The sequence below is a fragment of the Acomys minous genome (genome assembly GCF_964271855.1).
Source record: "Acomys minous genome assembly, chromosome: 4".
Lineage (NCBI taxonomy): Eukaryota > Metazoa > Chordata > Mammalia > Rodentia > Muridae > Acomys > Acomys minous.
Genome location: NC_140486.1, coordinates 112046799 through 112059823, shown reverse-complemented (window position 1 = coordinate 112059823; position 13025 = coordinate 112046799). Strand labels below are relative to the sequence as shown.

Genomic DNA, 13025 nt, shown 5'->3' with positions numbered 1-13025 from the left:
TTCTGGTGAGCAGGTATACATGCAGACAGAGCACTCATATACATAAAATAAATAATCTTTAAAAAAAAAAAATAGGGGCATACATGGAGACTCACAGGCCAGGCTAACACAAGCCCATGAAGAGAAAAGGCCAGAAAGAATAGCTGGGAATGGAATCTGAAGGGAAAATGAGAATTCAGTTCCTATCGTTTTGATTAGAGTAAGGATATTGATTTCACCCAAAAAAAGAAAACAGGCTTTTGTGGCTGGAAAGCTGATTGAGAGCACTGGCTACTTTTGTTGTTATTTTGTTTTTTGAGACAAGGAGAATCTCTCTCTATAGGCCTGGCTAGCCTGGAACCTGTATGTAGACCAAGCTGGCCTTGAATTCACAGAGATCTGTCTGCCTCTGCCTTTCAAGTGCTGGGAATGAAGGTGCGCACCATGACATGTGCAATTACATAGATGGATGCATAATACCCAAAACACATAAAATAAAAATTAAAAAGCCCATAAAAGGAAATCCCGTTTTTTGGGGTTTGTTGTTGTTGTTGTTGTTGTTGTTGTTTTCTGAGATAGGGTTTCTCTGTGTAGCCTTGGCTGTCCTGGACTCACTTTGTAGACCTGGCTGGCCTCGAACTCACAGCAATCTGCCTGCCTCTGCCGCCCGAGTGCTGGGATTAAAGGCGTGCGCCACCACGCCCGGCGGAAACCCCGTTCTTTAGAACTCTCAATAGCAGTGATTTGTATAGAAGAGTGACTCCTAATTGTGTGATTACATGTTAGGGAAGGGAAGGAAAGAAAGGAGGGAACCTCTTTAAGGACAGAAAAGTCATCTAAGATATAAAAAACTTTTTTTTTTAAGTCCTCACTGTACCAGAATTTACAGCAATTTTCTGTCTCTCTTTCCCAAGTAGTGGGATTATAGGTGCACACCAACATGCCGTACTTGAGTTTTTGTTCTTTGTTTGATTTTTAAGGCCAGGTCTTATGTACCCAAGGCTGGCTTTTAAACTTCTATGTAGCTTCTGAACTTCCTATATCTACTTTGCATTGCTGAATTACAGGTGTATGATACCCATGCCCCACTTATTTGATGGTGAGGATCAAAGGCAAAGCTTCCTGCCTGTTAGGCAAACACTCTGATGACGAGCTGCATCTCCATCCCCAATTTAAAAACCAAAACCAAAACTAATCTTACTATGTACCACAGGCTGACCATGCCTCTGAATCTTGCTTCAGCCTCCCAAGCCAACTCATGCCCCCCACTCTGAACCCAAGTAAAGGAAGATTTACAGAGAGTTCATTAGGCAGCTGCTAGTCTTTCTGAAATTTGAAAATAAACTGATGTCATTCTTTTTTTTTTTTTTTTTTTGGTTTTTTGAGACAGGATTTCTTTGTGTAGCCTTGGCTGTCCTGGACTCACTTTGTAGACCAGGCTGGGCTCGAACTCACAGCGATCTGCCTGCCTCTGCCTCCCAAGTGCTGGGATTAAAGGCTTGAGCCACCACGCCCGGCTTCTTTTTTTTTTTTTTAACCCAACATGGCAATTTATTTTTTCAAAAGGGCCTGGCTACCGTTCCTGCCTGTCAGCTTCCACTGTGTGTGCAGATGTACACCCATTTTCTCTCAGGGGTACTGCCGGTGCATGTATTTCAGTTTGCTTTTCCAGTACACACTGCCTCAACAAAACTACAGAAGCTGACCAATGGAACCATGCCAAGCTGTGTGTAGGAATCAGCAGGCACCTCGGGCCTCCTTTGCTATCTGCCTGACAGTCATTCATGAGAGGGACAGGCCACACAGAGATGGAGCTCCCAACACTTACCCTGACACCGTGAGCTTCACCTTGATATGGTACGACACCAGGATGCCCATGACGGTCCGGTCAATGCCCTCCTTGATGCTACCCAATCGAAAAGAAGGAGAAGGATTATGAGAGCAGAGCCGGTGTGGGAACCATCCCTCTCCCGCCAGGGCCACCATTCTGAAGATGTCTCGAAACTGGAGAATTTGACATTGGCCTCAAGTCTTAGAACTTTACCCACTCATGAGGCTGGGACTGGATTTTCTGCATCTTTCCCTATGGCGTCCATACAGGGTACAGTATCTGTCTTCCTTCTCCGGGCTCTCCTGTTTCACTCTCCTGCCTCCCCACTCTCCCTGCCCTGCCCTGCCTACCACCATTCTGTAGCTGCTGAGTCCTCCCTGAAGTCCGAGAGTTCGGTCCATCCAGCTTCAGCAAGCAGTCTGTGAGGTGCCTTTGCCACATCCTACACAGCTATGCCCCGAGGCCCCTAAACGTCAACCTTGCCAACTCCACCCCTGCCCAGAAGGTCCTCCTCCTCTTCTCCTGCACCCTAACACCTCCAACTATGAAGTCTTCCTGGTCACAGCCAGGTAGCACTGGGCCTCCCTCTCCTGTGCTCAGCTCACGAGAAAGTCATAGGGACACTCGCCTATAACGTGACCTCACGGGACCATGATTGTTCTGGATTGCACCCAAAAGCTCTGTGTGCCCCCAAGGCCAGCACGGCACCTGACACCAAGGGAAAGCTCTCTTAAGCGGATGGACAAGTGATGTGACATGTGTTCAAAGAGAGTGGAGGGTAACTCCAGGCTCCGTGATCATGTATGAAATTCCTACCCTCAATCAAGTTCCTCACTGGGCATTTTGTCACAGATTATTATCTCCTGTGACCCAATATGTACGACTTAAGTATTCTGTGATGTCTGACAAGAGGAACTGTGGGACAGAAGGTAAGTATGAAATCTAGCTAAGCTACTGTGAACCACAACAAATTCTCAACAGAGAGCCCTGAAGGGAGGAGGCAGAGGGAAGTGATGTAGGCAGTCCTGGGCTCTGGGGCCAGGTAAGGTAGGGAGAACTGGTCCAGCCGCAAGCCTTCTGCATGGTCATGTATGCTGTGACCACAGCCCTCCCCAAAGAGCATCATCACCAGGAGGGAGGATAGAGGCACAAGCCGAAGCCACACTCTTGCTAGGGTTGGCTCATAAACTTGTGCTATTGGGGGGGGGGCAAACAGGAAACAGAACATGCCTGGGCCTTCAAGGGCTTTCCCCACCATCTTCCTTAGTAGGAGAGCTACTCATCTAGTGACCTTCATGGGTTATTCATCCTCTTCTCCTGAGGGATGACGCCTAATGTATAAAAAGGAAGTACAAGTCCAGCTTCTTCACAAAGATGTGGAGAGGTGTTCGAAAACTACCCCATGTGATGCAAAAATGACTTTGCAGAAGAGCATGCCGTTGGCATCAGATCATTTACCCCCTTAATTCAATCTAGGACATCCGTGTTCTTTCCCTGGAATTTCATGAACACACTTCAGAGTCTAACAGATAGCAAACTCTCCTCCAAAAAATCCCTTGATTGCCACCTTCATTCTGCCAATAGTCACTGTCCCCACTACTGGGCTCACAGAATATGAGCTACAGGTCTATATGGGTCAGGACACTCTTCCTCTTTCTTCAAGCGTCACCTCTGAGGGGAGCTGAGTGGGACCAGGAGGGAGCCCCGCACACCCCCCCCCCCAGCACATCTTATGGGAGAAGACAGGAAGTAGCCCTCATGCCTGGGATTGGATCCAGCCTCACACCTTTAGAGTTAAGCAGCCTACGGTCTCCCAGCAAACAAAACCCTAAAAGGGCAGCTAGCAGCTAGCATCACTGTAGAGTCTTTTTCCTCTATAGCTTTTGGCTAAATCAAGCTAGCCGTTCTCCAAAATGGAGTAGGCAAGTCAGCTTTTCTTTTCAAGACAATCTGGTGCTTCTTAGTAGTCTGTGGGCCTTCCAAACTTTCCAGATGGAATTGAATGAATAAAAATAGCCAAATGCAATAACTCAGTTTGTGTGTTCAGGGTACCACATGAGCTAGCAGTTCATTTAGATGTAACTGACATTTTCAGAATGCTCTCTGAGTGTCAGGCACCACACTTTACGCACATCATCCCAGTCGGTGTTCATCACTGGCGTGTGAGATCGGAACTGTGATTATTCCCACTTTACAGATAGGAAAACTGAGGTTCTCAGAGAGCTCAAGGAACTTGGCCACGGCTATCTGGAGGGCAGGCAGTGACACTGTAGTTGGTGTAAGGCTGTGCCTAGAGCCAACGTGGGCATCCAGAACAGTGGAAGTCAGAGGATTACTGACCCCCCCCCCTGTGAGCCCCTGGGGCATCCCAGTACCATCCATGTGCTGAGGACCCATTCCCACGGCCTCCAGGACTTACATGGTGCTGGACGCCAGGTTAGTGTCCTCATGTTTGATCTTCCCATCCAGCGCAATGCCTCTTCTTTCCCTGTTGTTAGCCAGCAGGGGCACCAGCACCAGCGTCTTGGTCAAAGTGCTGTTTGGCTGCACCTTTTCTCTTGAGGAGGAACCATAGAGAGTTTATGGCTGTCATAGCCACCATCAACACTTCAAGATCCTATCTGCCGTGAGCGTTTTCAGAGTCAAACGTCCCTCACTGGACAAGGGGACACACTGTTAGTGAAAACACCAGAGCCTGCAGGCAGCAAAACTGAGACATTCAGGGGCTGGAGAGATGGCTCGGTTGGTAAAACATATGTCATACATTCGTGAGGGAAGCCCTGTGCTGCCACGTGCAGAGTCTATAAACCAGCACTGGAGAGGTAGGAGACAGATCCCAGGAGCTCGTCAGCCTGCCAGTCTATCTCTCAATGACTGATGCCCTAGTCCAGTGAGAGATTTTGTCTCAAAAAAGTAAGGGGTCAAGATGGCCCAGTGGTTGAGAGTGCTTGACTTTCTTCCAGGGAGTTCAGCTCCTACTATCTATCCACAGCCATGTGTAACTTAAGTTCCAGGGGTCTGATGCCTCCTTCTGGCTTTCATGGGCATTAGAAACAAACATCACACACACACACACACACACACACACACACACACACACACACACCAAATAAATAAGATTTTTTTGTGTGTGCCTTAAATCTCAGCACAGGTGGGGCAGAGACAGGAGAATCTCTGAATTCAAGGCCATCCTGGTCTACATAGTGAGCTCCAGGACAGTCGTAGACAGACCCTATCTTAAAAAAACAAAACAAGACCAATTAGCCCAAATGTCCAAGACCCCAGCATTTTTGTCCAGAGACTTCCTGAACCCCACAGTGGTTAGTAGAACCTTCTGGGTTAATATCAGCAAAAAAAAAAAAAAAAAAAAAAAAGCTCATGCAGGACCACTTTAGCCAAAACTGTCCACATAAGGGCAGGCAGTGTAGGATTGATGGAGGGCCAGGAACCACTTGTAGACCAAAACACATCAGGCTACTTTCTGTTCAAAGTGGCACAGCTCTTTCTTTTCTGGGGCTTCTTCAGAGGGCTGTGGGTCTCCCTATGTCTGACAGAAATATAGAAAATAGGCACCCTGTGCCAGGGGGCAATTCTAGTACTTGGCTGGGGACATGGTGTTCTTGGGGGGCCCAAAGTGATATCTGGCCTGGACTACTCATCCTGAAGTACCCATACTAAGGCCCAGGACTGGGCTGAGGGCAGACAGTGGGGTGTAGCCTGCAAGTGCTGGCTGGGAGCCAACATCAGGACCATTTCCCGAATGAGTTCCGAGACATCTGGAAATGTGAACTTTGTCCCACGGGGAGGATGTCCCTGTTAGCTCCCCCTGCACTTCCCCCCAGGAGTGTAAAGCAGCTTTGGTTTCTCTGCCTTTGATGAGGACAGATAGAGGCAGCCACATCTCCCCACCTGGCTTGTGGTGGACTGACTCTCTCTCTCTCTCTCTCTCTCTCTCTCTCTCTCTCTGTGTCTGTCTGTCTGTCTGTCTCTCTTTCCCTCTCTCCCTCCAGCTTAACTGTCCCAGAAGGGGGTCCTCGCACTAGGATGATAACCTTTACTGTAGTAGGATTTGCTAAGGACTATGCCCGGCCCACAGCTGTGCTCAGGGCCTTTAGGCTCTCAGACTGTATGGTCAGCATCAGCAGTGAGGTTTGACCTGGTTGGAGGGAGCCTGCCCAGCAGAGCCCTGGGAGCTGATGTGTCTGGAAGAGTAGTTTGGGCTCTGCAGCCTTGAGAGAGGGCTGATCTTAACAGGATTGTTTTGAGAAGTACCTTGGAGATTAGAAACGCAGGGCTCTGAATGCATCTATGAGAACACTTCCAGAGCCGATTAACCCACAGGGGAAGGCTGCTCTGAATACATGTGCTACCACCTCATTGGCTAGAAGCCTGGCTGTAATCAAAGAGGGAGGGGAAAGAGAGAGCGCTTGCTAGTACAGTAGTTCTCTGTTTCCTGTTCTGCTTGGTAACGCCCACTGTGCTGTGATAGACAGAAACTGTGAATGGAAACAGGTAGTCCCTTTGATTGTTTGCTCAGGTATTTGTCTCAACAATGAAAACTCTAGCGTGATCTGGCCTCATTTCTAGACGACTACTGCCCTCGGGGAAATCTTAGAAAGGTGTCCATTCTCCTGAGGATCATTTGGTCCAAAAACACATATAGTTTTGAATGAGTTTTTTTTTTTTAAACCTCTATCAGGACAATGAGTTTCACAGTTATGGAGCATCTGCCAAAAGGCCAGTCAATACTCCCCACTCCTTGAACTAAATGTGAAACAGGCCCAGCCTGTTGGAAGTCAGCTATGAGGTGCTCTTCTCTTCCTTTCTTTTTTTCTTTTGTTTTGTTTGTTTGTTTGTTTGTTTTCAAGAAAGTATTTCTCTGTGTAGCCCTGGCTGTCCTAAAACTCTCTCTGTAGACCAGGCTGACCTCAAACTCAGAGATCCTCCGCCTCCCAAGTGTTAGAAGGCTGTTCTTTCTCATAACACTGTATTTTTTGTTTGTTTGTTTTGTTTTGTTATTTATTTTTTTGCATTTGTTTTGAATAATAGTTTACTCTGATGTTGGATTTTAAATATATAATATAATCTCAATGAATCCGGCTTTCTTCCCTCACCACCTACTTCTCCCTTCCACTCCAACCTTCCTGTCAGCCTGGTAATGTTTTCTGTATAGAACATGCTAGCCAGAAAAGTGGACAGGCATATCCGAGCCCCCACCAAGACTGTGTATATTTTGAACCCGACCTCCTAGCACAATGCACAACATCTGGCAGGCACAAAGGATCTATGGAGGATTCTGTGTACATCTTGAGCCTGCAGAAGGGAGAAAGTCACTCACAAAGAGCTCAGAATGGAACCGAGCATGGTGGCACATGCCTTTAATCCCAGCACTTGGGAGACAGAGGCAGGAAGATTGCTGTGAGTTTGAGGCCAGCCTGGTCTACAAAGTTAGTCCAGGACAGCCAAGGCTACACAGAGAAACCCTGTCTTGAAAAACAAAATCAAAACAAAAACAAAAACAAAAAGCTCAGAACGGATCCAGTTTTCTAGCCCAGTTGTCATTGCTATAGGACTTTTAAACTGGGCGTAGTGGTACCTGCCTTTAAGCCCAGCACTCAGGGAGGCAGAGGCAGGATCGCTGTGAGTTCGAGGCCAGCTTGGTCTATAAAATGAGTCCAGGACAGCCAAGGCTACACAGAGAAACCCTGTCTCAAAACACACACACACACACACACACACACACACAAAAGATTTTCAAGTTGACGAAATGATCAGTGGTGTTAGAAGCCCCTCCCACACTAGAATAGGTCTTTCTTCTTATGGTTCTTGTTTGAGAAGCTCAGGCTCGTGCTCTTGGGAGAGTTTGGTGTTTCTAAGCTCAGCACCTCTCATTATCTTGACCTTCATACTTAAACTTAGATTAAAATATTTTTGAAGAATAGTTCTTTTACTTACTGTGTGAACATGTATGTATGTGCAAGTGTGTAGGTACCCACAGAGGCCCACAGCATCAGACTTCCTGGGGCTGTAGTTACAGGCATTTGTGAGCCTCCTACTGCGGATTCTGCAGAGCCTAGGTCCTCTGTAATAGCAGTGTGTCCTCTTAACCACTGAGCCATCTCAATTCCCAAAATATCTTCATTAAACCATATATATCTGAGCTAATAGCTCATTTAACCATCTTCTGGGGGCAGAAGGAGCACCCCATTCCTGTCATCACGTGCCAATGACACACTGAGTGCCTGTTTCTCCCTTAGTGACATTTCTCCCCTCTGGTCCCTTGTTTATAAACAAGGCTGATCTCTCAGAGATGGACCCCAGAGGTGAAGTAAATGCACATCTTAAATGATGACTTGCTTTGTAGCCCTTGATGCAAGAAAAGAAGAAGAAGAAAGCAAAGGCTGGAGGCCTGGTGAGGCATTCTAGTTCCCTGTTCAGAAGAGGAAGTTGACAAAGTAGGCTGCAGCCCAGGAAGTGGAAAGGCAACCACTACTTACTGTGTTTCCTCTGTGGCCACAGGCTTGACGTAGTAATCACTTGAGTAGAGAACCACATTGGCTATTTGTTCCACTGCAAAGGGAAGACAGGAGTGGGGTGATCAGTGCAGCCCCTCCTAAAGCCTTGCAGGAAACCTTTTGAATCTAGTCCTAAACAGGGCGTGGTGGCACATGCCTTTAATCCCAGCACTCGGGAGGCAGAGGTAGTAGATCTCTGCAAGTTCAAGGCCAGCCTGGTCTACAAAGTGAGTTCAGGACAGCCAAGGCTACACAGAGATACTCTGTCTTGAAAAACCATAAAAAGAAAAATCTAGTCCTAGCTTTCTCAGCCCTCAGTTTAAAGGCTGCAACGTTTCAAGGTCTGGTTTCAGGCCATTTCGGTACTCCAATGACTTGCTCTGTATTAATTCCCACCAAAACACCAGGCTCTAAGATGTAGCTCCCAGGAGCTCCTTCCTCTCCTACAAGCCCATAATATCTTAAAATAAAGCTTGAGGATTAAGATAAATAAGTTAAATGAGCCAACATAATGGCCAACTTATAGAAAGCTACTAACATTTTCTTTGAGAAGATTCAACCAGTGTCTTTCAAGGTCATTAGTCTTGCTATTAGTATTCAACAAACTTTGAGAAATATTTTTATTTTGAAACAGGTTTTACTGTGTAACCCAAGCTTGACCTAGAACTTTCAATCCTGCCTCAGGCTCCCAAGTGCTAGCAATTCAATCATGTACCACAACAGCTGATGAGGAAGAATTTTAAATACAAGTATTCAATGATACATTATCAATTTTGCAGCTGTTTCTGAATGCTTGCTTCTGTTCTTTCAAAATTGAAATCATAACCCCACCAGAGGATTATTTTTAAAATCTGCATTATTGGAGGGGGCCACATGCAGGTCAAAGTACTTGTCTGGAGGCCAGAGGGCAACTTGTGGGTGGGTCATTCTCCAGAGATCAAACTCAGGTCACCAGGCTGAGAAAGTTTTTGCTAGCTCACCTCACTAGCCTGAGGAGGCATTCATCAGGAAGAGGTAGGGCTCTTTGGGGGAGTGATGGGGTCGTGGGGACAGCACCTCCATGGGTGGGATTAACAAGGAGGTTCCAGGAGCTTGTTGGAGGATGAAGTCCTCAGCAGATGAGACACCTTCACCTTGAACTTCCCAGCCTCCAAAACTGCCAAAACCAACTACTTATTGTTAGCTGGATACAGTGGCACAAACCCACAAACAGGGAGGCATCGGCAGGAAGATCACAAGTTTGAGGCTCACATCTCAGAATAGGAGCCACGTAGTTTGTAGGTGTTTTGTTTTGTTTTGTTTTGCTACAGCAGCCTGAAGGGACAGGCAGACTCAACTACATAGACCAAGAGAGGTATTGGCACTGAATACAACACGCTGAATAACTTAGTCCCACAGAGAACTAAACCAACATAAAGCAAGGCTGAATTCCTATTCATATTAGCAAAAAGAAAAAAACATAGATTCTTTAATATGCATGCACACAATTCTGGACATCTTTGGTGGATGTACAGGGAAAGTGTGGCTGACACTGTGTAAGCCCATTTTCTGTCGCTATAGCTGAATGCCACAGACAGCACTACTCATAAAAAACAAATCTGGAGGTTTAAATAGCTCTGGAAACTGGGACTCCCAATTGGTGCCGGCATATGATAAGGGCCTTCCTGTTTCATCATGACAGCAGAGGACCTAAAATGATGGAGGCAAGGCACGTATCCTAATTTAAGCCTCTTTACTTTTCACACAGCCACTGATGTCATTACAGGCCCTTCCTCATAACCTCAGCTGACCCTAGCTACTTCCCAAAGTCTTGCCTGCAAATATCATTACTGTATGACTGTGAGGATCAAGTTGTAAACACATGAAGCCCGCGTCTCAGGTACAAGCCACCTAGTTAGCTTATGGTGTTTTTGCCTTAGCAGCCCGAGTGAGCAGATAACCCCTACTACATAGACCAAGGAAGGCCTGTTTCAGTGGGCACGTTCAAACCACAGCAGATAACTTGGCTGTACAACCACCTGGTTTGCATGGGACAATACCCACCTTCTCATAGGGTGTGCATGCACACACACGCACACCTGTGTGCATACACTGAAGAGTAAACTCAGGATTTTGCCTATGCTCAGCAAGCATGCTACAAATTGAACAATATCTTTAGTTTTTTGTTTTTGTTTTGTTTTTATTTTTATTTTATTTTTTAAGATTTATTTATTTATTATGTATACATTGCTCTGCCTGCTTGTACCCCTGAAGGCCAGAAGAGGGCATCAGATCACATTATAGATGGTTGTGAGCCACCATGTGGTTGCTGGGAATTGAACTCAGGACCTCTGGAAGAGCAAACAATGCTCTTAACCTCTGAGCCATCTCTCCAGCCCCCTATTTTTATTTTTTTAATTAATTAATTTATTTATTTATTTTGGTTTTTCGAGACAGGGTTTCTCTGTGTAGCCTTGGCTGTCCTAGACTCACTTTGTAGACCAGGCTGGCCTCGAACTCACAGCGATCCGTCTGCCTCTGCCTCCCGAGCGCTGGGATTAAAGGCGTGTGCCACTGCCACCCGGCCTTGTTTAGTTTTTAAAATGGGATTTCATGTAGTCTAGTCTGGGCTCTATATGTAATTGCAAGTGGCTGGCCTTGAACTCCTGATCCTCCTGCTAGCCAAGCCTAGCTACAATGCCTATTTTTGTTGTTGTTGATTTGGTTTGGTTTTTGGTTTTCTAGACAGGGTTTCTCCATGTGGCCCTGGCTGTCCTTAACACTGAAATCCCCATATCCTTTGTCCCTGGGTAATCTGGGATGACCAATTACTCTGGCACTGTTAAATCTACCTTATCTTAGCCATCAAATGTTATAATTGAAAGCTGAAGTCTGAATTTACTCTCCCGGGTAAATTCCCGAGAGCTTTGCTTGTTTGTTCTGCCCACAAAGGACTTGACATTTTGTTGTTGTTCTGTACTTCTAATGTTTTGAGACATAAACCTAGGTATGTTGCCCAGAGTGGCTTCAGATTCAAAATCCTCCTGCCTCAGTCTCCTGAGTGCTAGGATTACAGACAGGTGGCACGATGCTCTCAGATCTGCACTCTGATGGGTTCTGAGCAGAGGAAAAACACAGGAACAGTAAGGGGGGGGGCACTCTAAGGCGGCACATACAGGGCTGAACCTCACTAGACGCCCATTCAAGGTGAGACATCACACTTCACTATTCAGCACCCTTATGTATTAGTGCTTAGTGCCCATAGGCCTGGGAAGGGAGAGCAGGGACCCCTACTGTGGGTACCAAGTTAGGATTCAAGGGATATCAGGAACCCAAAAATTAAGCCCAGTGTTTTCAAATCTAGTCCCTTGCTTACTACACTTGACGTATTTGTCATCAACAACAACAACAATAAACCTGTCGCGAGCTGGGAGCATCATGGCTCATGCCTGTAATCCCAGCACTAGGGAGGCAGGGGCAGGAGATCTCTGTGAGTTCGAGGCCAGCCTAGTCTACAGAGAGAGAGAGTTCCAGGATAGCCAGGGTTATTATACAAAGAAAGCCAGTTTCAAAAAACCAAACCAACCAACCAAACAAGCAAGCAAGCAAACAAAAACCCTGCCACTTGTCCAAAAAGGTAGGGTAGGGTTAGAGAAATAGTTCAGTGGTTGCAGTTCAAGTCCCAAGACCCACAAGGCAGCTAAAAACTACCTAACTCCAGCCCCAGGAGATCTGGTGCCCTCTTCTGGACTCCATGGGTACTGCATGCACATCTCTCTCTCTCTCTCTCTCTCTCTCTCTCTCTCTCTCTCTCTCTCTCTCTCTCTCTCTCTCTCTCTCTCTCTCTCACACACACACACACACACACACACACACACACACACACACACACACACACGGAACATCCATACACATTAAATAAGTAAATAAACAAAACCAAAATGGAAGGCTTCCCCCTGGACTTCCCAAGGGAGACTTGGCTCAGAGGGGTGTCTCTGGGAAGGGGTGATCATGGGAAGACAAGAGGGTCATCTACTGGAGACAAAGTTCCAAGACAAAAGGCAGCCTAAGAGACCATGATGGGAAATGTAATAACTTGCTGTTTTGAGGTAGGGTCTCACATTGCCCAGGCTGGCCTCAACACACACATATAGCCAAGGACAACCTTGACCTCCCAAGTACTGAAATTTTAGGCTTGCATCACCTGGTTTATGTGGTGCTGGGGATTGAACCTAGGGCTTCCTGCACGTGCTACCAACTGAGATAGGTCCACAGCCTGAATGCGGTGGCTTCTCATGTTTTTTTTTCTTTAAGATCCTGCTAGCAGTCAGGCAGTGGTGGTACATGTCTTTAATTCCAGTACTTGGGAGGCAGAGGCAGGTGAATCTCTGAGTTCAAGACCAGCCTGGTCTACAAAGCAAATCCAGGACGGCCAAGGCTACACAGAGAAACCCTGTCTTGGCAAACAAAACAAAAGAAAAAGTCTTGCTATTGGTGATAACAGCAACAGACAGATCCAAAGGTGGGGTGGGCTTATCAGGCTGCACTGGCCCCTAGGAAATAGCATGAGGCTGAGGAGTTCTGGAAACCCTACCTTCCAGTTTTGAGAGAAGGGCCTACCTGATACTTTAATCTTCTTCACAACCTTCTCTGTGTTATTGGTCACAGTCACAGTCACAGGGATGGGCTCTCCATGGAAATAGATCTGAAAAGTGACAGAG

General features: G+C 46.6%; 1 protein-coding gene across 2 annotated transcripts in view; it reads right to left on the bottom strand.

Moving 5' to 3' along the window:
• Nucleotides 1-13025, bottom strand: part of SAG (S-antigen visual arrestin) — a 41739-nt gene that overhangs the window by 11441 nt on the left and 17273 nt on the right. For both annotated transcript variants that reach the window (XM_084780480.1, XM_084780479.1), the window contains exons 8-11: nt 12925-13009; nt 8308-8380; nt 4230-4367; nt 1808-1885 (exon numbers count right to left, since the gene is read on the bottom strand). In XM_084780480.1, coding sequence (XP_084636606.1) covers nt 1808-1885; nt 4230-4367; nt 8308-8380; nt 12925-13009 — 374 coding nt within the window. The remainder of the gene's footprint in view (nt 1-1807; nt 1886-4229; nt 4368-8307; nt 8381-12924; nt 13010-13025) is intronic.